Raw genomic sequence first — 27,996 nt, 5'->3', positions numbered from 1 at the left:
GCTTTTCAGCCACCACGTTGTCCATTATGAAGGGCAGGGAGGGCCTGTTGTAGCTAGCAGCAAGCCTCGACAAGAAGTTCTGGCCATTATCGGAAGAGCTTTAGAAAATCTCCGCCCAGATGTGCAACACCTCCTTTCCCACTTGAAGCCTGACACTACTACTTCTATATATGCAGCAACACATCCTAAACTGGTTCAAAATCCAGCTTGACCATAAGGCTAAAAAACAAAAGGCTTATTATTAGTTGTAAATAAGAGGTTATTTAGGTAAAAATAGATTGAGATGTAAATTGTTCTGGAATTAAGTGGAAATAACACACATTTATAGTTTTCATAGCATTAGAGCCTAGTGGCAAGTTAAGATGTTTCACATTTTCTTTTTATCTTTATACACACTTCAATGTATCTTCTTCAGTAGATAGCATCTGAAAACAACCAGCGAATTCTCTTCCTCACCGTTTGGTCAAGACACTTGGTCTTCTAAGTACACATATGTTTGATGAAAGTGCCAAATTTCATTTATCTTGTAATTTGGCGATGAACTAATCATTCTTTTCGTTAAGTTTTTCTTAGTGCAGAAGAAGCTAGCTTAAGGTTGTTCATAAATGCTATGTTTCAACTTTCAACAGAGTTCAACTCCGATCAAAATACTCTACATAAGATTTTCCTCTTACTTTGCATTCAATTTTTAATTCAATTACATTTTAATCTCAATGTTTTTCTATATTACTATCTCAACCCCACAAATTTGGGCCCTTAGATTTTTGTTTTTATGTTTATGTTCTTCCCAAATATCTCTCTTCCAGATCAATCATTATTGTTGCTGTTTTCTTTTTAATAACCGTTAGAATGAGAAATTTTGACCAAATAAATTTTTCACTTCCTCATAATGTAAGTTAAGTCAGTTGTGAAAATGATAATTTGAATTCGTTTGAGTAATTATAATCTAGTCCATGATAATTTGAATTCGTTTGAGTAATTATAATCTAGTCCAGGATAGAAAATTGGGCAAAATAAAATAATGCAGCTAAGTCTAATAACAAAATGGACTCAAGCTTGAGTCCAAGTCCATTTAAAATTCATGAAAATTCTTTATTATCCATGAAAATTCTTTATAAGAGACTTTGCCAATTTATTTAGGGGAGAGAAGGAAAAATTAAAGATTCAAACTTCCAAAAAGTTTTAAGATTTAAAACGTGAAATTTTTTATCAACTTTTAGATTACAAGTCTTTTGAAAAGATCACAGACTTGGAAGGTTGGACCTTTCTTGAATTTTAGAAGAAGAAACTCAAATTAGGTTACATTTACGACTTCTTCATTTTAATTTATATTTGAAAGAAAATACTAAGGGGATAAAGATTAGAGATCAATATAGTTCAAATTTTACAAACTTTCCTGTGAACAATCTCTATATTAATTTTTAGTTTATTAAATATTTATATTATTGTTTCACGTCTGAGTTTTAAAACGTAAATGTGATTTGTTTTTTAATTGAAATAATATTTAGTATATATAATGTGAAAAATGTAAAGAGATGAAATCCTGGATTAACTCTGACTTTATTTTTTGTTATGATATATAAAGTATAGGTTATTTTGTTTTTAATTTATTAATTGAAATGCCATTTTGATCTTGTGACATAAAATTGGTTCTTTTTTATTTTCGTACTTTCAATTTTAAATTTAGTCAACAACTGATCTATTATAAAAAGAAGTTGGTAGACAAAAGGCCTTCTTAATATTAAGAAATTTTACAAATGTTATGCATTGAAAATTGTTTTCTTACATAGAAAAGATAATACTTTACGACAATTATAACCTTTCATTAATTATTAATTATATAATACGATTATTAAATATATATTATATTCTTAAGATTATTTAAAAAATTACTTTATTTAAAACGATTTGTATTTAATATGAATTACATAGTTTCCTTATATTTATTTGAGAATTAATATGTTAATAAATTTTAAGTATTTTTTAAATTAATTATAAATTAGAATATATTATAATAATTGCAATTTTATTTTATTTTGTAATAAACTATTTAATTATTCTTTCTAAAAATATAACTTAACATAATTGTTCTCTCTCCAGCAGCCATTACATTATCTTCTCCATCGTTGATAACTTTTTTTTGTTTTTCTTTCCCATCATTTGAACTTCTTATTACATCTTATTACATTGTTTTATAAATTTGTATTCAAATTTATCATAACCATAAGCTGCAGAATCTTAACAAATCGCCGCCATATACAATTCTTCATCACCTGAACATAAGATAAAATTTACAGTCATTTGTTATTTTACCCATTTAAAATTAGTTCATTCTGAGTATATCATATGTGTATATATAGTATATATTAACAATATTTCCCTTATTTTAATGTTATTCTATTTTGGTTTTACCAGTTTTTTAATATTCCCTTTAAACATATACCACATATTATTTATGATTATACTAGTTTTAAAATATTATCGCATGATATAATAGGTTGTATATGTGATTTATTATATATATACCACATCTTATTTACATTTATATTAGTTTTATATATTAACCTAGTATGTCATTTGTTATTTTACCAATTTAAAATTAGTTCATTATGAGTATATTATATACGTATATATATTATATATTAACAATATTCTCCTTATTTTAACGTTATTCTGTTCTAAATTTACCATTTTTTTAATATTCCCCCTGAATATATACCACATATTATTTATGATTATACTAGTTTTATAATATTATCGCATTATATAATAGGTTGTATATGTCCTTGACTGTCGAAATGACAAGCTTTTCGTTGAATATGGAAAGTGAGAAAACGATAAAGAAGTTTCATATTTTAATGTTGCACGATTTCCTCTCATTTTCTATATTAATATAATAGGTATATTTTGTTAAAATAACTGCCTAATGGGCAACTTTAATACATAATCAATATTATTTCAAACATAACGTATTATTTATCACATAATATACCGAATGTTTCATTTGTTTTGAATATATATAATATTAAGCACAAAACTTCTAGCTAGATTCTGTCGGATAAGTTTTGTATTTTTCGGCCATCGAAAGTTTTCTTCTTCACCGCCGAAATCTCAATAAACCCTAAAATGTATCACATTCAAAACTACATTTTCATTTGATTGGCTATTTAATTGAATATCTAAAATATATCTAATATACTTAATGTTTCATATGTGTTGAATATATACAATACTAACCTCGAAGTTTTTAACTAGATTATGTTCGAGAAGTTTTGTATTTGCCGGTCGTCGACAGTCTTCTTTTTCACCTTCGAACTCTCTAAAATTTTGAAGTAAAAATCGTAATCTACGTTGGAAGGAGTAGACAACCATTTTTGTGGAAGGAAAGCATGAAAAGTTTTCCATTTCTTTCCAAAACTGTATCTCATTATTTTTTCCATTGAGTTATTTGTTATAAATCAATTAAATAATAGAAATTTGTATTAAATTATTTTGGGCCTCACTTATTTCCAAAACGGTATCCCACCATTTTTTCATTTAGATATTTGTTAAAAATCAATTAAATTAAATAATAAAAATTGGTATTAAATTAATTTAGGCCCCACTTCTTTTCAAAACTATATCCCATGGTTTTTTCCATTTAGATATTTGTTATAAATCAATTCAATAATAGAAATGGGTATTAAAGTAATTTGAGCCTACATTTATGTAATATACTAATCCATTTACGACTTTTATGAAATTTATTAGTAATTTGGATCCTTTCATGTAATATCGTATAGCAATTTAGGCTATATGAGTTAAAGACCCTTATAAATATTTCATTAATTTTTATATTTATTAGTATTTTTTATCACAAATTTTGAAAATATATTTTTTTAATGAAATTATTATTTAATCAATTTTGATAAAAGATTAACTTTGATAAACTTAATTTAAGATTTATATTGAAAGGATACCGACTAAAATTGAAAGTTTAAAAGAACATAGACTAAAATTGAACAAATTATCTAGTACTAGTTCAAATATAGTATTTTAACCTAATGTACTTTGACAATTTGATTAGATCCCTCTTTCATCCCATGATGGAAATGAAAGAATCTAGTATTTTTACCCAATAAGCCTTGCAAGCTGGCTCTTACTTTGTTTAAAGTTAGGACTCATCCCGATAAGGGTCCTTTCAATATGAGATGTGGAATGACCGAGAGGTTGAAAACTACGGTGAAAGATAGTGGAATGTATGCTAGGGCAACACACATTGCTGAGAACAAACTAAGTTTTTCAAGCATCAAGTTGAGAACACTCAATTAAACAATGCCATCGATAAGCGAAAGGATGCTCACGTGTATGACTAGTCAAACTGATGTGGTATATAAGTCATGAAGTAAAAGATTATGTAAGTTCAGCCCATGATGAAAGAATCTCGCATAAAAGTTCCACATAATAAAAAGACTCGTGAAAAAAAGAATACATTGAGCTAGCTTTTAGGTTGAACATGTTCAATAGAAGATCATGGCGCCAGACAATTGAAAAGTTGTGACCTAAGAAGCACGAACACTTCATATTAGAGCTGGTATCGGTGTCGGACACTTGAAGGACATGGATTCGTCCAGACACATTGCGGACACGTGTTCGACATGCCAAAATCCGTGTCTTCTTTTTTTTTTAAATTGTCCGGACACGTCTCAGTCACGTCCGGATACTCTATTTTTCTTTTTTTTTTTGTGGAATAAGCTCAAAGCCCAGCCCACTAAACTAAACTAATTCTAATAAATAATAATTAACTTAAGCCCAGCCCAAAGCCCACTAAACTAAACTAATTCTAATAAGAGAAATTGCAATTGATAACCATTTCAGCAATAATAATAAATGATATAGCAAAAATTTTTAAAAATTGCAAATATAGCAAAACTATCACTGATATACGTATCGCTGATAGAATTTGTATGATCTATCAGTGATAGACTAATATTTTCAACATGGTCTATCAGTGATAGACTTATATCATTGATAGAATTTGAAAAATTTTGCTATCTTTGCAAATTTTTTAAAATGTTGTTATATACTTAATTATTTTGAATCTAATTGCTAAATTTGCAACTATCCCTTCTAATAAATAATCAAATATAAAGATTTTATTAGATACACTAAATCAAATCTTCTTCTGTTTTCTTCCTTTCTCTTCCGTGGAGGGCATGTCTCTTGGTTTTCCCTCTTAAATATTTGACTCTTCATCTCCCGCTTTCATCTCAATTTTTTCTTCTGTGTTTGAACTTTTATCCAACTTCAACGACCAAAGAGTCCCTCTCACCACTACTGTTTGCTGGATATTTTTTCTATTCTTGCAATTGGTCACCGCTACTGCTTGTCGACAACTCAAAACTAATACACGAAACCACGACCAACTATCAAGTATATTTTTTTAGTTATATTTTATTAGTTTTAATTTGTTTTTTTCTAAAGTTTTAATCTTTTTTGAAAGTTTTAATCTTTTTCGAAGTTTTAATCATTTTCAAAGTTTTAATCCTTTTCAAAGTTTTAATCTTTTTAAAATATCAACCAAAGTTTTATATATACACCATTAGCAAACTTCAAAATTCATTTGTTTTTTCTTTAAATGTTAGGAGTAACGAGTTCCATGAAAGCTAACAGTAGCACTGTTGAAGATGATTCTAAACTTCTATGACAATATGTGACTAAGATTAAGTAATTGACGAGGGTGAAAATTTTTCATGGCAATGCAATTTTTGTCACGTTATAAAGAAGAGATCATATACAAGAGTGAGAGCTCACTTGCTGAATATAGTTGATCAAGGAATTGGACCATGTCTAAAGGTTACTCCTAAAGACATAGTGGATATGCAAAGGTTAGAGGATGAGGTAAAAACTCAAATGGAAAGAAAAGTTCCAAAAAATGTTTCGTTGCCAATGGCATCTTCATCCATATCAATTGGGGGAGTGGATGTGACCAATTCAAATAGATTTGAGATTAAGAATAAGAAAAGGAAGGGCAATACAAGTGCACTAGAAAAATCATTCAACAAGACATCATGGGACCAATTGAATGCATTTATTGCTCGAATATTTTATTCTGCGGGCTTGCCATTTCATTTGGCAAGGAACCCCCATTTTATCGGTGTCTTTACTTATGCCGCAAACAATCTGCTGTCCGAATACAAGCCTCCAGGATATAATATTGAAAGACTACTGATGTCTATTAAAGGTGAATGGCGAAAAAGGGAGTGAGCATTGTGAGTGATGGTTGGAGTGACTCACAAAGAAGGCCATTGATAAACTTCATGGCCATTTCTAATAGTAAGTCAATGTTTATAAAATCGGTCGATTGCTCATGTGAGATTAAGGATAAGTATTTCATTGCAAATTTGATGAAGGAAGTGATTAATGAAGTCGGTCATGAGAATGTTGTTCAAGTGATAACGGATAATGTTCCCAATTGCAAAGGGGTAGGACAACTTATTGAAGCACAATTTCCGACGATTATATGGACACCATGTGTAGTTCATACTCTAAATCTTGCCTTGAAAAACATTTGTGCTGCCAAGAATGTTGAAAATAATCAAATTGTTTATGGAGAGTGTAGTTGGATTTCTGATATTGCTGGAGACATTGTGGTAGTGAAAATTTTTAATCATGAATCATTCCATGAGGCTTGCCATGTTTAATGAATTTGTGCCTCTTAAATTGCTTTCAATAGATGAAACTCATTTTGCATCGGTTATTATTATGCTCAAGAGGTTTAAGCTTATTAAAGGCGGCTTACAAGCTATGGTCATCAGTGATAAATGGGAAAGTTACAGAGAAGATGATGTGGTAAGGCAAGACATGTAAAGGAGTTGGTGCTCGATGACATTTGGTGGGACAAAATTAATTATATTTTGTCACACTTCACCCATATACGACATGCTAAGAGATTGTGATAAAGATACACCTTGTTTACATTTGGTGTATGACATGTGGGATACAATGATTGAAAAGGTGAAGATGTCCATATATAAATACGAAAGATTGTGACCAACTGAATTCTCTTCTTTCTATGACGTGGTGTATAACATTTTTATTGATTGTTGGAACAAGAATAGTACTCCACTTCATTGTTTAGCACATTCTTTGAATCAAAGGTATTTAATTAATTTTAGTATAGTACATTCTAAGTTGATTCTTAGTTAATTTTTTCGAGTTTAACCTTTTCTTAAAACTTTTATATAGATACTATAGTGAAAAAGGGCTTACAGAAGATCCTAATCGAGTTGCTCCACATCAAGATATCGAACTAACTAGAGAGAGAATGAAGTGTATGAAGAGGTATTTTAGTAGCTCGGAGGATCGTGCAAAAGTGAATGTATAATTTGCTCAATTTTCTACAAAAACTGGAGATTTTGATGATTATGATTCCATATGCGAGAGATACACAATAGATCCTATAAGTTGGTGGGCAACTCATGGGACTTATGCATCAATGCTTTAGAAGATTGTCTTCAAAGTTTTAGGACAACCATCATCCTCTTCATGTTGTGAAAGATATTGGAGCACATATTCCTTTATTAACTCCATCAAGAGGAACAAAATGACGTCTCAACGTGCAGAGGATTTGGTATTTATCCACAGTAACCTTCGTCTTTTGTCTAGAAAAACTTCAGAATATTCAAAAGGAGAAACCAAAGCATGGGATATTGCAGGAGATGCTTTTGATTCATTTGAAGATGTAGGCATGTTTGATGTAGCTAATTTATCTTTAGATAATCCAGAGTTGGAGGCTAAAATTACTAAGGAGGATGGTGTTGATAAGGATGAAGATGTTATTGAGATTTGAGATGATAGTTTTTTTCTTAGTCTTTAATATTTTATTCTTTTGTATGGAAAATCAATTGAATATACCTAATATGTTTTGTACTATTACAACCTACAATGGTTAAATGTTAATTTGACATTTTATGTTTTTTTAGTGATGATCGAAGAACATTTATTTTTTTTTTTTTTTTTTTTTTGAGGAAATGAAAAACATTTAGTATTTTATATCAAATTTATATATATTATATAAAAAATACTTTAAAAAAATAACGTATCCCCAACGTGTCTGTGTCCTATTATTTTAGAAATTGGCGTATCGCCGTGTCCTATCGTATCCGTGTCCCGTGTCCGTGTCCGTGCTTCTTAGATTGTGACCGTGTGGTTATTTTCGTTTCATAAAATTAACACTAATGACTAAAAGTGGGTGTTAGATTGGTCAAGTGTAAAATTAATAATACTCTAACAATCAAATAGATACTAAGCTTAAAAGTAAAAAAAATATAAATGTAACATTTAAATTCTAAAAAATAAGAATAAAATAGAAACTAAATTATGGGTTGGATGTAAAATATAACATTTAAAAGTTTTGGAATCAAATTCTGATAGCAAATTTCAATTACTTTTGAAAATAAAACTATTTTTTAAACAAATCTTTTCTAAGTTTGCCCTCTTTCTTTTCAATTTCCAACTTTTTGGTATTAGGAAAGAGACCTAAACCATCAAAATTTATATTAATTAATAGAACCAAAAGTCTATGTCCCCCACATATTTCCAATTACCTTCTTATTTGGAAACTTGTGGCCTAAGTTTAATTCTTTACTTCCTCTACACTTTTGCTTTCTTAAATTACCAAATTAAAAACCCAATTAACAACATTTTTCACTATCATTCATTTGAAACTTTTAAATTTAGGGTTGCTTTTTATAGTTAGCCATATCTATATGCTTAGATTGACCAAACAAAAAAAAAAAGGTTTTAAAAACTTATTTTTGTCTAAACTTTTTTTAATAAAAATATTGTTTAAAATAAAATTAGTTATAAATGTTTGGTAATACTCATTGAAAAAGAAAACACTTGTATAGTTAAATCGATCAAACAGACCTTTAGCGTTCTACCTATGATTGTTTAAGGCTTATCGGTAAATAAAATATATGAGTTTGATAAAAGGCGGGGAATAAGTTTAGTCAATGATTGTAACTTATATAAAATTTAATATTATACGAGATTTCTTGATACTCAAATGTTACAAGATCAAGCAAGTTGTTTTAGTTATCTCCATACTTGTGGGACATTACAAGGTTTGAACACATAATTTTTCTAAACCACTTGTTTTGATAACATCTTAAATTATCGATTTACCCAAAAGTTAAGATAATGAATAAAGGTAAATCATTCAAGAGAGCTTGATACTAGCACTCTACAAATTTGAGAAAACCACCTTGACACTGTTGAGAAGTTACACGTGACTTCAAGCGTGTGTCAGAGTAGAGACATTATCAATAGCTCATTAGATAGTCCAACAACAATATTTTTTCTCTGTGCTTAGTTGAACTAAATACTTCACGTACAATCATAGGTTCACCAAAGACTCAACATCACAACAATATGGGTAAGCTTGAACAAGGAAGTTAGACTATAGGAGTCGTCCAACCGCGCACCCCAAAGGCTACGTGCAAGTTTTCCGTGCTAATAACATATAAATTTCATCTTAAAATTTCAATTTAATCAAATTGAACAACATGTTCATTGTCGCAACGATTAGCTAAACAGAACATAAAGCATATATAAGTTAGGTTAAAATGAAACAAAAATTAATTATATGATTTGAAGTGAGAGAAAGGAACGAATATTAACATCGCCAAAGAACTATATATCCAAATCCAAAAGGGTCCATACAATAGAAAAACAATTGGGTCATCACTTTTTCCAATGGAAAATGAGTATAGGATCGGAGCAGTATATATATAATGATTGTAGGATATGTTTTATGTAAGTTTCCAATCACATTCCTATGTAATGTGTTAAAAATATTAAACGAAACTATATGTAAACGTGTGGAGCCCTCTCTCTATCTCTCTATTAAGGACCCATTTAGAAAACATTTGGAGAGAAAAGACTACTAATCAAGGGTTGAATTCCTGCGGAAAAGTTAAAAAAAAAAAAGCTAAATTTGAAACTTATAATAATTAAAAAGCTAAATTTGAAACTTATAATAATTTCGTAAAAATATTAGTTGGTAATTAAGGTTAAGGTGAGCTTAGCTCAGTCTTCGGTCTTCAATTTTTAAGGTAAAAAATTTGATCTTTCACATCTTGTAACAAAAACTATAGTTATAGAATAATAAAAGTTTGATTTAAGTTAAACATGGAAATTAGAATTTTAATATTTATAAAAGTGAGTTGTTCAATTATGTAATAAGAAAAATAAAGATTAATATATTATTTGTAATAAGAGTGAGATTAGTGAGGAGAGAAAATGGTATAAAAATAAACTTGGTTTAGAAGTTGATTTATGTCATAAATAAGAGATTAGTAGGTAAATGCAAGTATTTTTTTTTAATTAAACTTGGTTTAGAAGTTGATTAATGTCATACGTATATTCAATTAATATATTTTTTTATTTCAACTTTCGACTTCATGAAATAATATTTTTAATAGGTAAATGCAAGTATTTTTCTTTACTTTTGCATGTTTGATATGACATTGAAAGAATCAATACACTTTACCAATTCAAAATTATGTCAACACGAAAAGATATCTTGAACAGATGCATCCAAAAAACATCTATTGTATTATCCTTTAAAGAGTAGTATCTTAGCTAAGATAATTCGACAAACCGAAACACACCTTCATATTCACATAGGTATGCTATTTTGACGTAAATTACCCAAATATTTTTATTTTGTATTTTCCAATTCAAATCATATTCTTACATAATAAATAAGCCTCCAATGTCTTGAAAGGGAGGCCATGCCCGTACACTGAGTTTTTGTTTAATTTCCAATCACATTTCTACGTAATATGTTTAGGATAACTATTTTTCTTTCTTTCTTTCTTTTTTGTTTAATTTTGGAAATTAAGATTATAAACTTTACTTTCCCTTCCAAATTTCTTTCTCTTAATTGTTATCTACTTCTTACAAATAGTTTAAAAATCAAACTAAAATTTAAAAAGTAAAAAGTAGTTTTGAAAATGTATTTTTGTTTTTAGTATTTAGTTATGAATTCAATCATTATACTTAAAAAAAATGTATAAATAATCTTGATAAGAAACAAGGAAAAAATAAACTTAATTTTCAAAAACAAAAAAAAATTGTGAAAGTTATCAAACAAGACCTAAATATATGTATATGAGTTGAAGAAAGAGAAATTAACCGATGACGTCGAAAAAGAATCATAAGAGAAATTAACAAATGACATCGAAAAAGAACCATTCCAAACGAGTCCATACGATCACTTTGGAATAGAAAGTAAAGAGAAAAAAAAGAGTGTAGGAGTAGTATAATGATTGTAAGAGAAGTTTTACGTTAGTTTCCAATCACATTCCTATGGGATGGGTTGAAAGTATTAAAATAAACAAACTATAACCTTTTTTCCATCTTAAACGTGTGGACCCATTTAGAAAGAATAATTGGGAGAAAAAGAGGTTCAATTCTTAGTTATTAAATAATAAAAGTTTGATTTAAAAATTGGAGTTAAAATGGAAAGAATTTTAATTATAAAATTAAAAGTGAGTTGTTGAATTATGTAATAAAAGTAAACAAATAAATCTGAATGTTCTACGTCATAAATAAGAGATTAGTGAAGAGGAGGAAAGGCATAAAGTTGGTTTAGAAGTTGAGATGACCTAAGAGAGTCGTGAGGACTTTGAGTAAAAAGTATAGTCTCCTCCTCATAGCTTCTTTAATTTATTCTCTATAAATTCCACATTTTTTGGTTTCATATTTTCCCACACACCTTTTACTGATCATTACTTTTCTTTTTGCTTCACACTGCTTCCAATATTCTTCAGGTTCCTTCTCTTTCTCTCAGCTTTCTATTTGAATTGTTGTATTCTGTTGTGTTTTTGTACCCAACAAAAATTATATTGTCATCCAACTCATCAAATTCAACACACATTTGAAAACATATTTCCCCACACACTAATTTTAGTTTTAGTTTTCTCTCATACTAGACTTCTTTATTAAATCTTTTTTAAATGGATACATGGAATGAAAATTTTACACTTGCCAAATATGAGCTCTCCATATATAGTTTTGATGGACGTCCTAACATCACACAAATTCATATATCCATTATCTACTTTCAAAAACATGCAGCTGAAAAACAAATTGCTACAATACAATAAACAACGACATGGGAAAGACGATCGAAATTTACGGATTTCGGCCCCAGGTGACCGCCGACGAGGTGAAAGAATTTCTCGAGAATCACACTGGAGATGGAACTGTATCAACGGTGCGGATTTCGAAACCCAAAGACGAAAAAGCCCGGTTCACATCTGTGACTGTCCTGTTCAAGAGCAAACTAGCAGCTGAGTACATAGTGGCGAAGTCGACAACGGAGGAGAGGAAACTGTGGTTCGAAAGTTCATATTTGAAAGCCAGAGAATTGGAGAAGGCGGTAGTGGCGAATGAAACCAAGGGTGTTCTCGAAATGGAGAGAATGGAAGACGTGAAGGGGCACTTGGGAAGCATGATTTCGAACGGGAAAATGAGAGTGATTTGGGAAGGAGAGAAATGGAGTGTGGAATTTGGAAATGGATTTAGGAAATTATGGTTTTATTTGAGTTATGAAGTTGATGAGTACAAAATGGAGCTTTGTTTTGAGAATATTTTGAGTGTTGAGTTTCGTTGCCCTCTCAACGAACCTTCCAAGTTTTTTCTCATTCAGGTTTCTTCTTTCTTTCTTTCTTTCTTTCTTTTTTTTTTTCATTACTTAAATTCAACTAAAAAACAAAATATATATGATCTCCATGCATGTTAATGTGAATGTTATTAGGTTTGTTATATTATATTGAATTTTGTTTAAATTGTGTGCAGTTGCAGGGTGCTCCACGAATTTTCAGGAAAACTCCATCATCTTCCTCCTCACCATTATATTCCAACAAATCCACTAGTTTTCGTTGGATTAGGGATGTGGATTTCACTCCATCTTCCTGCATTGGACAATCCTTTACTATATGCCTCCAACTTTCTCCTTCACATCACCTTCCTCCTTTCTTCCAAACATTGGTTGGCTACAAAGTGACCTATGCTCCATTCATTCTCCATAAAGGTTCTTCTCTCGTTTCAAATTCAAATTTGGTTCCTATCATTACTCCACCCCAAGCTTTTGATATCTCTTATAAAATTTTGTTCAAAATCAATGCCCTCCTTCAACATGGTTATCTTTCTGGACCGACGCTAGATGATGAATTTTTTCGACTTGTTGATTCAAGTAGATTTCATTCTGACTACATTGACCACGCCTTAGAAAAACTGTTTAATTTGAAGGAATGTTGTTATAAACCACAAAAGTGGCTCAAAGACCAATATCTTTCATACTACACCTCTAATCAGCTTCCATGGAAATCTAATATTTCTCTAGATGATGGCCTAGTGTATGTGCATAGAGTTCAAATTACACCGTTGAAAGTGTACTTCTGTGGTCCGGAGGCCAATCTTTCTAATAGAGTAGTCCGTCGTTTTATTGGTGATATAGATAATTTTCTTCGTGTATCTTTTGTTGATGAGGAATTGGATAAACTTCATTCCATTGATCTAGCTCCACGTTCATCATCTCATGAAAATAGTCAAAGAACTAGAGTATATGATAGAGTAGTATCTGTGTTAAAAAATGGTATAGTCATTGGTAATAAAAAGTTTGAGTTTCTGGCTTTTTCGGCTAGTCAATTAAGGGAAAATTCTTTTTGGATGTTTGCTTCGAGGGAGGGGCTAAGTGCAGCAGATATCAGAGAATGGATGGGTGACTTTCATCATATAAGAAATGTGGCAAAATATGCTGCTCGACTTGGTCAATCTTTTGGCTCATCTAGAAAAACATTGTGTGTTGAAGAACATGAAATTGAAGTTATTCCTGATGTAGAAGTTGAAAGGAAGAACATTATATATTGCTTCTCTGATGGGATTGGAAAAATATCTAAAACATTAGCTAAGAAAGTTGCTGAAAAATGTGGTTTGATCAATCATACACCATCTGCCTTTCAGATTCGATATGCTGGATACAAAGGTGTTGTAGCTATTGACCCTACGTCAAAAAAGAAATTGTCATTACGAAATAGTATGTTGAAGTATATGTCACTCGATACACAACTTGATGTTTTGTCGTGGAGTAAGTATCAACCATGTTTTCTTAATCGCCAGGTGATAAACCTTTTATCAACTCTTGGAATTGGGGACGATGTTTTTGTAAAAAAACAAAAGGAGGCTATAGATCAACTAGATTCTATTTTGGAAGATCCATCAAGGGCATTAGAAGTGTTGGAGTTGATGTCCCCTGGAGAAATGACTAGTATTTTGAAGGAACTACTTTCGTTTTACATGCCAAATGAAGAACCTTTTCTAAATATGATGTTGCGGACATTTCGAGCAAATAAATTGTTAGATTTAAAGACCAAGTCAAGGATATTTGTTCCGGAGGGAAGGACAATGATTGGTTGCCTGGATGAAACTCGAACACTAGAATATGGGCAAGTGTTTGTTCATTGCTCTGTCCCGCGAAGATCAAGCGAGGGTAATTTTGTAGTTAAGGGTAAAATAGTTGTTGCTAAAAATCCATGTTTACATCCGGGGGACGTGCGTGTGCTCGATGCTGTTGATGTGAAAGCTCTACATCACATGGTGGATTGTGTTGTTTTCCCACAGAAAGGAAAAAGGTAGGAAAGCTTACTATGTAGGAATTACTTATCTATTGGGTGTTTATCACATATCTATATTTGTTGCAAGTTCATTTATTTCATGTTTGCATGTAACTCATTTCTTAAAGATTTGTATTAAGTTACGTACATATATCCATTAGCTAGTCTATTTTTTGTAGCAATATTTTTTTTAATAGTTGTCCTTAACTAATATTTCAATATATTATATTAGGCCTCACCCAAACGAGTGTTCTGGGAGTGATTTGGATGGTGACTTGTACTTTGCTTGTTGGGATTTGGAGCTAACTTGCATCAAACAAGTCAAACCTATGAACTACGAGCCTGCACCAACTATACAATTGAATCATGATGTCACAATTGAGGTGTGTTTTTAAGTTGTACTATGACTATTTCAAATATCTTCATCGATTGTTATTTTTGTATAAATAATAACATGCATGCATTTGTTTCGGATTAAAAGTTTACAAGAATTTTTTTATTCTACAATGAGTTTTAATTAAATATGATTATTTTGATATAGGAAATTCAAGAATATTTTGCCAATTACATGGTGAATGATGGTATTGGAGCCATTGCAAATGCCCACACTGTCTTTGCAGATAAGAACTCTAAGAAGGCAATGAGTGTTGAATGTATTAAACTTGCAAAATTGTTCTCCATTGCTGTTGACTTCCCAAAGACTGGTGTGCCAGCAAACTTGCCACGCAACCTTCGTGTTCACGAGTATCCTGATTTCATGGACAAGCCCAATAAACCAACTTATGTATCAAATGGTGTTCTTGGGAAGCTTTTTAGAGGAGTGAAAGATGTTTCATCTGATGTCAACACCTTTGAAATTTTCACTAGGGAAGTTGCTACCAAGTACTACGATCCAGACATGGAAGTAGATGGTTTTGAAAAGTATCTAAGAGAAGCTTTTGATTACAAAACTAAGTACGACTTCAAATTGGGGAACCTTATGGATTATTATGGTATTAAAACAGAACCTGAATTAGTTAGTGGAAATGTCTTGAAGATGGCGAAGTCTTTTGATAAAAGGAATGACTTGGAACAAATTACCTTTGCTATGAAGTCTCTAAGAAAGGAGGTCAGGTCTTGGTTCAATGAGAATGAAAGTAAATTTACATACGACGACATTGAAGACGAATACGCAAAAGCATCCGCATGGTACTATGTCACATATCACCCAGATTATTGGGGTTGTTACAATGAAGGTATGCAAAGAGATCATTTTTTGAGTTTTCCATGGTGTGTTGCTGACAAACTTATTCAAATCAAAAGAGATAAGATGACATTGAAGAATTCTTACCCAGTGTCATCATTATTCCACAATTTTGACGGGTGAGTTTGTACTAACTTTTGGAGGCCAAGCAATGTTTTGCATTATGATCATATTTATAATTTTAGCTTGTGAGATATACTATGTGTTAATATTGTAATTCTATAAATCTTTTTTAATAGGTGTTATATGCTTAAAAGAGATTGTGATGAGATGATCAAAAGGTTTGATGCCTCTGTATCCCTAATTTATATGTCCCTACTTAATGAGATGAATTTTAGAGTTTTCCGTATGAAATTGTATGCCTAATTTATATGTCCCTACTTAATGAGATGAATTTTAGAGTTTTCTGTATGAAATTGTATGCTTCATATAATAGATGATAATAATAAATTCAACAATCTTCATATATATATATATATATATAACCTTAATCACACACACTACAAAAAATTCTGGATCTCCTGATGCCTGGTTGTGTAGGCGTCAGGAGATAGGAACAACTCTCGAGTACTCTTAATGTGTAGGGAGTTGTTGAGAAAAATGTCGACGCCAACGATACTGCATCAGCAGTTGTCCTTTAAAATTTCATAAATCTATGCGAAAAAGGAATCTGAAAACAAGGTTACAGCTACCACCAAGGATTTGAGAGACATTGCGAAGAGGGAATATGACCACTCCACCACCACACCACCGTCGTTCCGCCACCAGGGATTTTAAAGATATTGAGTTTTATTAACCCTAATCTTCTTCTCTTCTTCCTTTTAATTTTTCTGTTTGGTTGGTTTGAAAGCATTTGCCTCTTCATAGGATTTTCGAAGCTTTAATGAGCTGATCAAATTTTCTTTTCACAAGCAATCCAAACATTGGGCACTCAAATGTTCTAAATTCACATCGTAAGGGGGCATTTGGGACATGAAGTGAGTTATTATAATTTGTGATTATTATAGTTTGTGTTTGGAGTGCAGACTCTTATAGTTTGAGTTATTACAATTTATGTTTGGAAAAGTGAGGAATAGTGAAATGGAGTGAGGAATAATGAGATAAAAGAGAAATGGGGGTGAGGAATAGTGAAAGGGGGAGTCACCAATAGGAGAAATAAGGGAAAAAGTATAATAGTCATAATCCTAGAATTATGATAATCTTTGAGAGAAATATGGAGTGGACTAAAATAGCTCACTCAACTCCTTCATAATCTGAGGGTCAAACGCTCCCTAAGAATTAAGACATCGACTCTCGCACTCGATAACTTATTTTCTTTTGAGATGATTTTGATTTCATTTAGCTGATTTTTTCTACATGTGATACAAGATTTCATCTTTTGCTTAAAAACATGGGTTATTTACTTGTATTGTTGGGTTGGAAATTGGAATGTAGGTCTTATTATTCTTATAGGGTGTTTTAAACTTTTATGTCATTGGTTTCGACTTTTGTGCTACGCACAGTTGGAAGAAGCTATTTTTTCATACCCCTTAAATGTCCCGAATGCATAGCTTTGCTTAAGTTTCTTAAGATATTTAATTTTGTTGCTTTCTTATTTATAATTATTAATCTTCTCAAAGTTGATGTTTTTTTTTCTTCTTTTTGGACAACGAGGATGAATGATGTTTTTGAACTAACAATAAAAAAAAAACAAAAAAAACAAAGATGGGTTAGATCTGTATTGTCAATATACCTTCCATTTAACAATAGACGAAAGTATTTTTTTAAAAAAAAATTGAGGATCTCCTGACACCTCATGTTGTGCGTCGGGAGATCCTTTACTAAAAGCAATTCATCCGACTTAGATCCTAAGGGTCATTTATGCATCGGACGTATATCTCCCTACGATTTTGTGTGTCAAAAGATTCATCTTCTTGTAGTAACAATATTTCCAAAATAGATAGGTTGTCATCTCCTAGCTCAATAATAAAAGTATATTATACATTTTTTAAACAAATTAAAATATTTATTAATTCATGAAATGGAAATTTAATAGCATGATAGGCATAATATATAATGATTATGTATTACTTTTGTTATAGCTTTTAATCTAACAGCAAAAATTGTACGTTGTACTTATGGATTTCTTTCTCCCAAAACTATAACTAAAACTAAAGTTATAATATTACATTTAGAATTCATATGAATAAACTTTTAATTAACCATATAATGACAAAATATAAGTAATTAAATTCTATATTAAAATTGAAATTATCATAGTAGAACTTATTTACCCTAACTAACATAACCTTGATCTCCTTACATCTCCAAAGTTAAAAATACTCGTAAAATAAAAATAAGCTAACACATCACTTAAATTTATCTCCAGTAAAATTGAGAACAAAATAGAAACTAATATGGACTAATTATCTCATTACATTTTTCTTTTAGAATTGTTTGAACTTTTAGTTTCTAAAAGAGCCATATACTGATCATATTTCAAAACCTATTGTTATCACATCATACTAACTCAGCTAGATTTGATAATCTTAGAGATGAAGGACAAAAAATTCAACCTGTTAATTTTTTACCAAAGTTTGCACATATCGGTGAAGATTTTTTTTTTTTTAATAAAGATATAATAAAAAGCTAGAGGTTTCAATTTACTAAAATATTAATGAAATGTCGACGTCGATAGTATATATTTCTAAAAGAATTATAAAAATAAAAGGTATTACAAAGTATGTTTTGTTTAAATAATTTTCCTAAAAAATGTCTTACAAAGTGTGTTTTGTACAGTTTCAAAATGGTTGAAATTAATTGAATGTTTTCAATGCTTTCTTTTTCGGAAACATGTTTAAAGGTGTGTAATTCGAGTAAGATTTGAAGTATTTTGTATTTTTTTATTTCGTCCAATAAAAATATGTGGTTATTTTTTAACCATAGTTAAAAATGACTATGTCGTATTAATTATTCTCTAATACTTCATTATTATTATTTGAATACATCTTTTAAAAACAAAAGTCGTATTAATTATACTCTAATACTTCATTATTATTATTTGAATACATCTTTTAAAAACAAAATTGTTTTAGTTTTGAAAAAATAAAGGTAGTTTGAGTTTGATTGGTAGATCTAACAAAATTCAACAAAAAAATTATATATTTGTTTCATAGATTTCATGTTGATTTTAAATTAAAAAATTATTTCTTATGCAAATTAGGTAATCATCAACCAAATCAACCAAAAGGGAAAAAAAGAAAAATGAATAGTTTTCTTTTTTTCACTTCTAGATAGTATAGTTTATTGTGATGCACTTTGTTATAAGTTTTCTTTTTTGAAAATTTATTTTGTTTTACCCTTAATCCTTTTTAACTAAAATGATTTTTGTATGTACACGTATAGAATTTATTTTAAGCTGAATTATTGTAGGTAATATGAAAAAAAAAATTGCAAATTTCAAAAGTTTCTCCCGTTCGTAATGTAGATTCATAGGTAAAAAGATTCAAATTCTATTATACTACTTTAATGTAAGTGCTAGAAGAAATTGGAGATCTTTTTTTTATAAAGATTTTGTGACGTTTTTATTTTTAAAAAATCTATTATTTATCTTTTATAAAAAATGAGTTTTTTCAATTTATTTTTATATGAATATTATTTTCTCGATAAATTGTGTTTCCTTATAATGGAAAAAATGAGAAATTTTAACTTAATGATTTGATATGAAACATCATCAAAGCTTCTTTTTCTATAGCTATTTTTAAATAGTATACATATACAAATATCATAATAGTAATCACTTTTCATTGAAAATGAGAGAGGCACTCCATATCAATAGAAATATCAAAGTCAAAGTAATAATCATAATTACAAAAAAAAAAAAATAAGAAGTTGTTAATTTAGTTTAATCTAACCATAGCAAAGCAAAGAGGAGGAGGCTCAAATTCATAATCTTTTCTAAAGCACCAAAGTTGAATATGTTGTCTTTTCTTCGATCCCATTTCTTCTACAAATGCATTCCATTGTGTCAATCAAACAGTACACTTCTCCATTTCCACTTCCAATCTTCCATTTGTTCAAGCAAATGCTTCTAATCTCTTCAATGATATTATTCATTATCATTCCATTTATCCCTTTTTTGTTCTTGTTTTCTTGTTGGCTTACCAAATTCCACTCCTCCTCAGTTGTAAACTCAAACGCAAGTTTCTTTTTTGGTAGATACAAACGTCCTTCATTTTTGTTTAAATCTGTGTTTGTGAGTTATTTTTGAATGACCAGATTAATTTCATAGCCACCCATTTTCTCGATTCGTTCTCTCATTGTCATTGGCATCTCAGGAATGGACGGATACTCAATCTATTTTACCTTCTTGTTCTTTCTTTTTTTTTTAATGGTAGTATTGGTCATTGGAGGGTTCTTTCTTTTGTGATCGGTTTTGTTAATTTGTTGTAGTTCAACATCAGAAACTACAAAGTTTGCCATATGTATTAAAATGTCTGATGCCTTCAACATAGAGATGTGAAGTTGGGTTTGAAAGATCTTATTTTTTGAAAGACGTAAACTGCTCTCCTTTATTCCATTGAAATGGAAATAGTAGAAGAAAATGAAGAGAAATGTGAGAGGATTACGTTGGGTTAGAACTAAAACTAAAGCTAAGTAGGAATTTAAGTGGTAAGTGGATTAGAAAATGTTAGATTTAGTTGAAGAAAATATATTTATCTTAAATTATGTATTTTAAAGAGAAAGAAGTTCAACTCTTCAAATCTAAATCAAATCTAAAGATTTTCATTTACTTTATTCAATTTTTTTAAAAAAATAAATTTAAATCTCAATATTTCTTTCATCGTAAACCCCACAAATTTGGAGTCCATTGTCTTCTACTATACACAAATTAAATTTATATAAACTTTTATATGTTTAATTAATTATGCTTCTTTCTTTATTTATTTAATATTATTATTATATACATTAATATTTGAAATTGAAGGATTTTGTTGGCAGTAGACATTTTTTGTTTAAGAGACTAATAACATTCCACCTTTTCTAAATTTCATAATTTCATAGTAATAAATATTCTTTTTACTTAAAAGAAAAGAAAAGAAGCGTGAGCGGCAGGATTCGAACCTGCGCGGGCAAAGCCCACATGATTTCTAGTCATGCCCGATAACCACTCCGGCACGCCCACTCGATGAACTTTAAGACCCGAGGTTTGAAATGTTGTAAGTTCTAACTTCCCAGTTGATATTTTATATAGAAATACACATTTATGGCCTCATTTGAGAGCACAACTGAACTATATATATACCAACTTTGAGAACATAGCCTCAATGGAACATAATAAATAATTGGAAAATTCATTAAAACTCTTTCATTTAATAATCAAAACTCCAAACTATGCCTTGCCTTAAACAAATTTCAATAATATAATTAATCACTAGATTAGAAGGGAGCAATGTCTAAGGTGTTGAGATATTTTATGAGTAATTACTCTGCGAGTCGGATTTGTGGGATATCAAATAAATGCAATTATGGCACTAGAGATGTGTGGGTATGAAATAAACCTAGTGATTCAAAAACAACTTACTGATACGGATTTAAACAAAAACCATGGTCGTTTGTCGATGAACACAAAACTACTATCGTTCGATTTTGCAACCGAGGAAGAGAGCGAGTTACTGAGCGAACAAGAAAATAAGAACAAGAGGGGGATAAACGTAATGGTATTGGACGATGTTCTAGAAGAAAGAATGGTTTGTTTGAAGAAGTGGAAAATTGGAAGTGGAGAAGTTTACTGTTTGATGACACATTGGAATTCGATGGTTGAAAAAAGGGGATTGAAGAGTGGAGAAGAGATTCAAGTTTGGAGCTTCAGAAAAGATGATGAAGATGAAGCTCATCGTCTTTGCTTGGCTTTGGTTAAATTAGCAACTTGCTAATTCAACTGAGTACCTTTATGTAAGAATGACTAATTTTGGAATTGTGGTGAAGGATTAGGGTTTGTGAGTTCAGGTGCGAAGCGAGGAAGGAAGAAGATGGAAAATTGTAAATGCAAATTTACTAAGAAAATGAGACGTAGGGTTTTAGAGATTTAGGAGAATGAAATTTAAAGGCCCATTCGGTCCTTTTGATGTAAAGAAACGAAATGGATTAATGAATTTAGATTTCTCATTGGCAAATGTCAAACTTTTCCAAAATTCCACCCAAATTTTCTCATTTGCACATATGCTTCTACTTCTTTTTAAATATGTTATAGATATACATTTTTAAGTTTACATGACAAAATGTGATAATTAAATTTGGTAAAAAAATTGTTACAAACCTAAAAATAAAGAGACTATATTGTTACATATTGAAAGATAAAATATTTTATTTTTGTAAGTTTAAAATCGTAAAAGCTAAATAGTTAGAAATAAATATTGAAGGTTAAAATTTTTAGATGATAATGTTTAACAAACAAATTTTGAAAAATTAATGATGATAATCTAATAAAGAGCCATATGTATTAAATTTAACTATAGTTCAAATTTGGTTGATGTAAATTTATGGAAACCATTAGAAGTTTAGATCATCCACTTGAGATAGTGGAAAATAGTAAAAGGTTTTAATCGTGTCACTTAAACTTAAATTATATATTGACAGACTACCAATAAACATAATTTGATGGTTTACTTAAATTTAGATTAAGCATGTAACTTGTTTCATAGGTAGAAGCTCAAACTACTTTTTTATTATTCTAAATTGTCCTGTAGTTCTAACTTCTAAGTTTAAATGTTGGTATTTTACTACAAGTAAAATAATCAAATGGCAGCTTGTATTTCAATATATTTAGTAGGATTATTATTTTAAGTAATAATATATTTTGATAATTAATTACTAATCATATGAATCGTGGATGTAAAAAATAATTAATTAAGGAATGAGTGGAACTTCAAGATATAAAAATAACATGGTAAAACAAACAATTAACTTTATTTAATATCGTGAAAGATCGACTTGATTATATCTATTAGAACTATAAATATATAGACTTCATCCATTATTAAACAATAAATGTTAAATAACACAAGAGTTTAATTAACTAATGAAAATATTGAAAATGTTTGGATTTAACTCAGTGAACTTGCCAAAGGAAAAGAAAAAAGCGTGAGCGGCAGGATTCGAACCTGCGCGGGCAGAGCCCACATGATTTCTAGTCATGCCCGATAACCACTCCGGCACGCCCACTCATTGAGATCCAAGGCAGGCCACATAATAAAAACAAACAATTATTAATAATCAATTCCTAATTATTTATAAAATTATTAGGAAACTCCCCTTTATAACTATTTTGATATATTTTAAAATTTTTATTAATCAATTTTTATGGAGTTCTCTTGAATTTAAGATTTTTAAAAAAAATAAAAGGGTACTGTTATAAAAAAAACCTAATATCTAACCGTAATTCTTTTCAAGAATAATCGAAATATAGCAATTAGATTCAAAGTGATTAAGTATATATCAATATTTTCTAAAAAATTTAAATATAGCAAAAGCGATCCAAATCTATATAAAATTTGTTATATTTATAATTTTGTTTAGATGCCCCTATACACTTAATTATTATTTTTAAAATTGTTATTCCATGTAACATATGTTTAAATATAATTTATTATCTTTTCTTTTTTTTCTAGTATTTAGTTTGGTCTTTATAACAAGAAGAATGTATTATTACACCTATTATTAATCATGTTCGTCTGTATAACAGTGTTTTTTTTTTTTCAGACTTCTTGAAATATCTGATTTGCTCATCTCATTAATAATGAAATTTAATTAGAGATGAGCAAATAAAATGATATCAAATCAGAATAGATTTTATTATTATTATTATTTATATTTAGATTAAATAAGACTTAAACTTATGGCGACGTTCTAATTTCACACTAACATTAAACAATCAACCATACGAAGATTCTACGTTAAGCTTTACCTAGACTCTCTTTGATGCTCATTTTTAACAAGATCTACACACGATAGACAATTTGTGCATAGTTGTTTAAGAAGTATTATCGAGTTGAATATGGAACTAAAGGACTTTCACGCTCGTAAAAGTCCCTAGTCATGACTTTCAAAATTACTCTAATCTTATCTAATTAAACGCTACGTAACCTAAAGTTATCATTAACAACATAGCAAAAAAAAAAAAAGTAAAAAAATTCAAGATAATAAATCCATATCACTATACTTTTTAAATTACAAAAGTAGCAAATTAACAAATTTAAAAGGAGACAGACAATATGCAAAAAAAAAAAAAAAAAAGTTATAAGTTGTTTTTTTCAATCTAATACAATTTTCTTTCGTTTATTTCAAATTTATAACAATTATTTTTCTATGTTTTTATGGGAGAAATAAAAAATATATAATTTGTATTCTAAATTATAAAAATTTTAAACAATTAATTTTTTAAAATACAAATTATTAATTTTTTTTTAAGAAATATAAATATTTTCGTAAAAAAAAATTATCAATTAAACAAAACATACGTAGAAGATGGTTGACAACAGTAAACAAACTAAACAAAAATCTTCATTTAAATTTTCTAAAATTATTTAGTAATATTACTTCCATGGGATCTTATCATGTTTTAAAATATTCAAAAAACATATCATCTTTCAGTTATCCGATTTTTATAACTTCAATTCACTTTTCTGCTCATTTTAAAATTGTCAATGTGAAACCTACATCTCTCTCTTTCTTTTTCTTTTTCTTCTCGAAGAAATACTCAAAATTCTCAAAGAAAAGTTGCATATAAAAACTGAAAGTCGAAGAATGAAGATATTCTTAGTTAATTAATATTGAGGTAACTCTGTATTTTTAGCCTTAATTAAAAGGTAATTTGGACTTTTCATACTCATTTGACTCAAAACTCATTATTTTGAAAAAAAAATGTATCAAAATCCTTTTTCAAAGAAAATCATATTTTTCTCAATTAAAAAAAAACAAAACAAAATTTAAAAAATATTTATAAAGATAATATAATTTCAGATTTTATCTCTTCTCACTTCGAGTCCAACCATTTTTGTTTGTTTGATAAATTTTACTATATTTTATAAATATTTTTGTTATATTATTAGATTTGAAAATATTCTTATTACACAATATAAAAATAAAAACAAGAAAACAAAAACAAACCATTATCTAAAAAAAAAGAAAAAGAACAACGTGAGGAACCAAAGGCTAATTCCCTTCGGAAGGTGTAACTTATGTGACGCAACTAATCTAATAACAAATTTTTGTATGTAACCAAAATCTAATTTTGGAATTGGGTTAAGAATTTTTCACTTTTTTCTTCTTATTCTTTGCGGTATATTCATCGTCTCTTCATATTATTTACTTTTTCTTATTTATATTTTCACTTGTACTTGTTCGTGATTTATTCATTTCACATTGATTTCGTTTCATGGGTAACAACGATGAAAGTTTATGAAACTTTTTATTATACTTTCTATTTTAATTCTGATTATCTCTCAAACGTACAACTTGTATTGTACAGAATCAAATATTGGAACTCCAGTACCAGCCCATCTCAAAAGGTTCTCAACCACTCTCTGGAGACGAGATGTGGGAGACCATTTTGGATAGACGATCATGCTACTAAAAAGGTCTTGGTTGGAGCCTTAAGCTCAAGTCCAGGTTCTGCTTCCACTTATTCCTCCTCTTATGACCACCAAGCACACATGACGGAAGTTAGCAAACTAAAGGTCAGTCATGAAAATGCTAACCGCCTGATTGAAGAACAAAGACTAAGGGAGGAGGAGCGTGACCGTTTGATTGAAGAATAACGACTAAGGGAGGAGGAATGGGACCAACAAATAGCAAAACATGCACGAAAAATGGAAGAGATGAAGAAGATGATCGAGGAGATGAGTTAGGCACAAAGAGAATCATGAACACTTGAAATACGTACTTCTGAAGCATTAAAAGATAGAGGAGGTGGTGGATTAAGCAAAGGATAAAGCATTACCCTACCAGCTTGTTATACCAATATTTCACAGCTAGTTATACCAATTACCAATTACCATAAAACGATTGTAAGAAACATAATTACATTTAACGATAAGACTTGAAATAAAAAAGAGACAGCTGATTTGTTGATGATGGCTAGGAACTCACCCCCAAACTCTCAATGTTCTTCAAATTTAGAACCTGGGGTTCTTTTCTTTTCTTTTTTTTTCTCATTTTCTTCACATTCAGCTAGCTGTGAAATATTGTGGATCCTCTAGTGGCAATTTCTATTTAAACTCTATTTCATGGTACTACTTCTCAAGCTTTGTGGGTTCTCTAGTGAAAGATTTTCTTAATGGGTATTATTAAGTGGGAACACTAGTCAAATATTTTAATTTGGAGGCTTAGAGATTCATATTCCAAACTTTTTTTTAATAGAAAACTATGTTAAGGTTTAGGGTAAACAACTTTTGTGATGAGTGGAAACAAATTAGACTAATACAACATGGTGAAAACTCAATTTTACCTCTAATCTCTCTTGCCATAATTTTAACGATTTTTTGTGTAATTTATTATTTTATTTTCTACACAATTTTTTTTCCTCCTCTCTTAAATTTTAAATGTATACCCAACACTCTTTTTTAATTGTTCCAAATGTATAAACATTAGGTTGATTTAGGATTATTTCAAACTTGTTTGTAATTTTTTTGTTTTTTTTTATCACACCTCTTTTCTAAAGTTGAAATGTTTAATTTTAAATGAACTATATAATTTTGCTTGTATGATGTAGGATGCTTCTATACATGTTTAGAGAAATTTTTAGTTATTTTTCTTTTGTTCCTATATAACAGAAGAAGCAGAATTTGGGAGAAAAGATTTACTGACTGCAGTAAATTCTTTATTTCTGTATGTCAAGGATATTTACATCAACCAAGCTTGTATTTATAGATGCTTGGCAGCAACTGATAACTGTCTAACAGATTAACTAATACAACAGAAAATAACAGATTAACTAATACAACTAATACAACAGAAAATAACAGTCTAACTACTTTTATTGTTAATACTATATGCTCGAGTTATATTTAAATTTGAATATTGAATTTATCCTATTCAATCTAGTTTTCATAACAACAATTTACTTTGAAAGCAACTTAATTCTCTTACCTTGATCACAATGAAACGCCCACGGCTGTACATTTGGCCATGTTTATGAAATGAGTACGGACAAAAAAAATAGAAAAGTTTTCAAATTTAGCAACAAAAAGAAAAAATTAAAAGTATTTACAAAAGAGAGAATAAGTGTGGTACAATATAATCAATTAATAAAACTTAATAAATTTTAACAAAATTAAAATGCTTTGCCAAGGAATAAAAACAAAAACAATATGGCATAAGAATTTTTAGAATAAAGTTTACAACTTAAATAGAATAGAGTGAATAAGACACCCAACTCACGAAAACCCAACTTTTTAAAAATTCATTTTGAAAACTAATCTATGAATTAACACGTAACTTATCATGTATTATTTATGATAGAGACTGTGAGATGATCCATTGTTTTCCACTTTCTATTTTTGCCATAGGGAAAGATTGGTATCAGTTTATCTTTTTGTTTACTGATTTCTCTGTGAAGACTTAGGATCTCAATTTGATAGAAGTGTTTTTTCATTGTTTAACTTAATTTGTTCTCATTTTCAGCTCCGTCCACTAAATAAGACGCAAATCAGTTTTTAATTATTTTATACTTATGTTTTGTTAAGTAATTACTTTTATTAATTTACTCTTCTTTTTTGTCTTATATTTATATTTATAAGGAAACCATTAATATGACAAAAAGAATATGTAGAGAAGACAGTTGATAACATTAATCAACCTAAAAAAAATTATCATTACACTCATCCTTTTCTTTATCTTGTTTTTTTGTTTGGCTAAGCAACCCCCTTTGTTATGGTTCGATTGAATTTTGAAAGATCTTGAGCCGAGTAATGTTGTTAGGATATTTTTTTTTTAAATCTAAACAATTGGTCAACTAATGAGATTTGACTTATAAGCTTAATTTGATTTCACTGATTAAAAAAAAAAAAAAAAAGTCATTTATTCAAAATGTAAACAATTATAGGATGA

At 29.4% G+C, this 27,996-nt stretch overlaps 3 protein-coding genes and 2 non-coding genes across 5 annotated transcripts in view; 3 read left to right on the top strand and 2 right to left on the bottom strand.

The window, feature by feature from the left end:
- LOC101220785 (mediator of RNA polymerase II transcription subunit 23) overlaps positions 1-708 on the top strand; it is a 60,325-nt gene extending 59,617 nt beyond the window's left edge. The window contains exon 21 of the mRNA XM_011657152.2: positions 10-708. Coding sequence (XP_011655454.1) covers positions 10-211 — 202 coding nt within the window. The 3' untranslated portion in view covers positions 212-708. The remainder of the gene's footprint in view (positions 1-9) is intronic.
- Positions 709-11,745: 11,037 nt separating this feature from the next.
- LOC101213473 (probable RNA-dependent RNA polymerase 1) lies at positions 11,746-16,327 on the top strand. Its single transcript, XM_031885161.1, has 6 exons — positions 11,746-11,819; positions 12,127-12,700; positions 12,850-14,684; positions 14,899-15,049; positions 15,208-16,028; positions 16,149-16,327. Exons 2-6 carry the CDS (start codon positions 12,164-12,166, stop codon positions 16,273-16,275), a joined length of 3,471 nt encoding a protein of 1,156 aa, XP_031741021.1. The 5' UTR covers positions 11,746-11,819; positions 12,127-12,163; the 3' UTR covers positions 16,276-16,327.
- Positions 16,328-20,991: 4,664 nt separating this feature from the next.
- Positions 20,992-21,073, bottom strand: TRNAS-AGA. The gene has a single exon. It is a non-coding gene; the product is annotated as a tRNA-Ser (tRNA).
- A 343-nt stretch (positions 21,074-21,416) lies between these two features.
- On the top strand, positions 21,417-21,824 carry LOC101221931 (B3 domain-containing protein At2g31420). Its single transcript, XM_004142815.3, has one exon. It carries the CDS (start codon positions 21,417-21,419, stop codon positions 21,822-21,824), a length of 408 nt encoding a protein of 135 aa, XP_004142863.3.
- A 1,206-nt stretch (positions 21,825-23,030) lies between these two features.
- TRNAS-AGA lies at positions 23,031-23,112 on the bottom strand. The gene has a single exon. It is a non-coding gene; the product is annotated as a tRNA-Ser (tRNA).
- Positions 23,113-27,996: the final 4,884 nt, after the last annotated feature.

Source organism: Cucumis sativus, chromosome 5, assembly GCF_000004075.3.
Source record: "Cucumis sativus cultivar 9930 chromosome 5, Cucumber_9930_V3, whole genome shotgun sequence".
NCBI lineage: Eukaryota > Viridiplantae > Streptophyta > Magnoliopsida > Cucurbitales > Cucurbitaceae > Cucumis > Cucumis sativus.
Note: the sequence above shows the minus strand (reverse complement) of the source record. Positions and strands in the feature narration are given on the sequence as shown.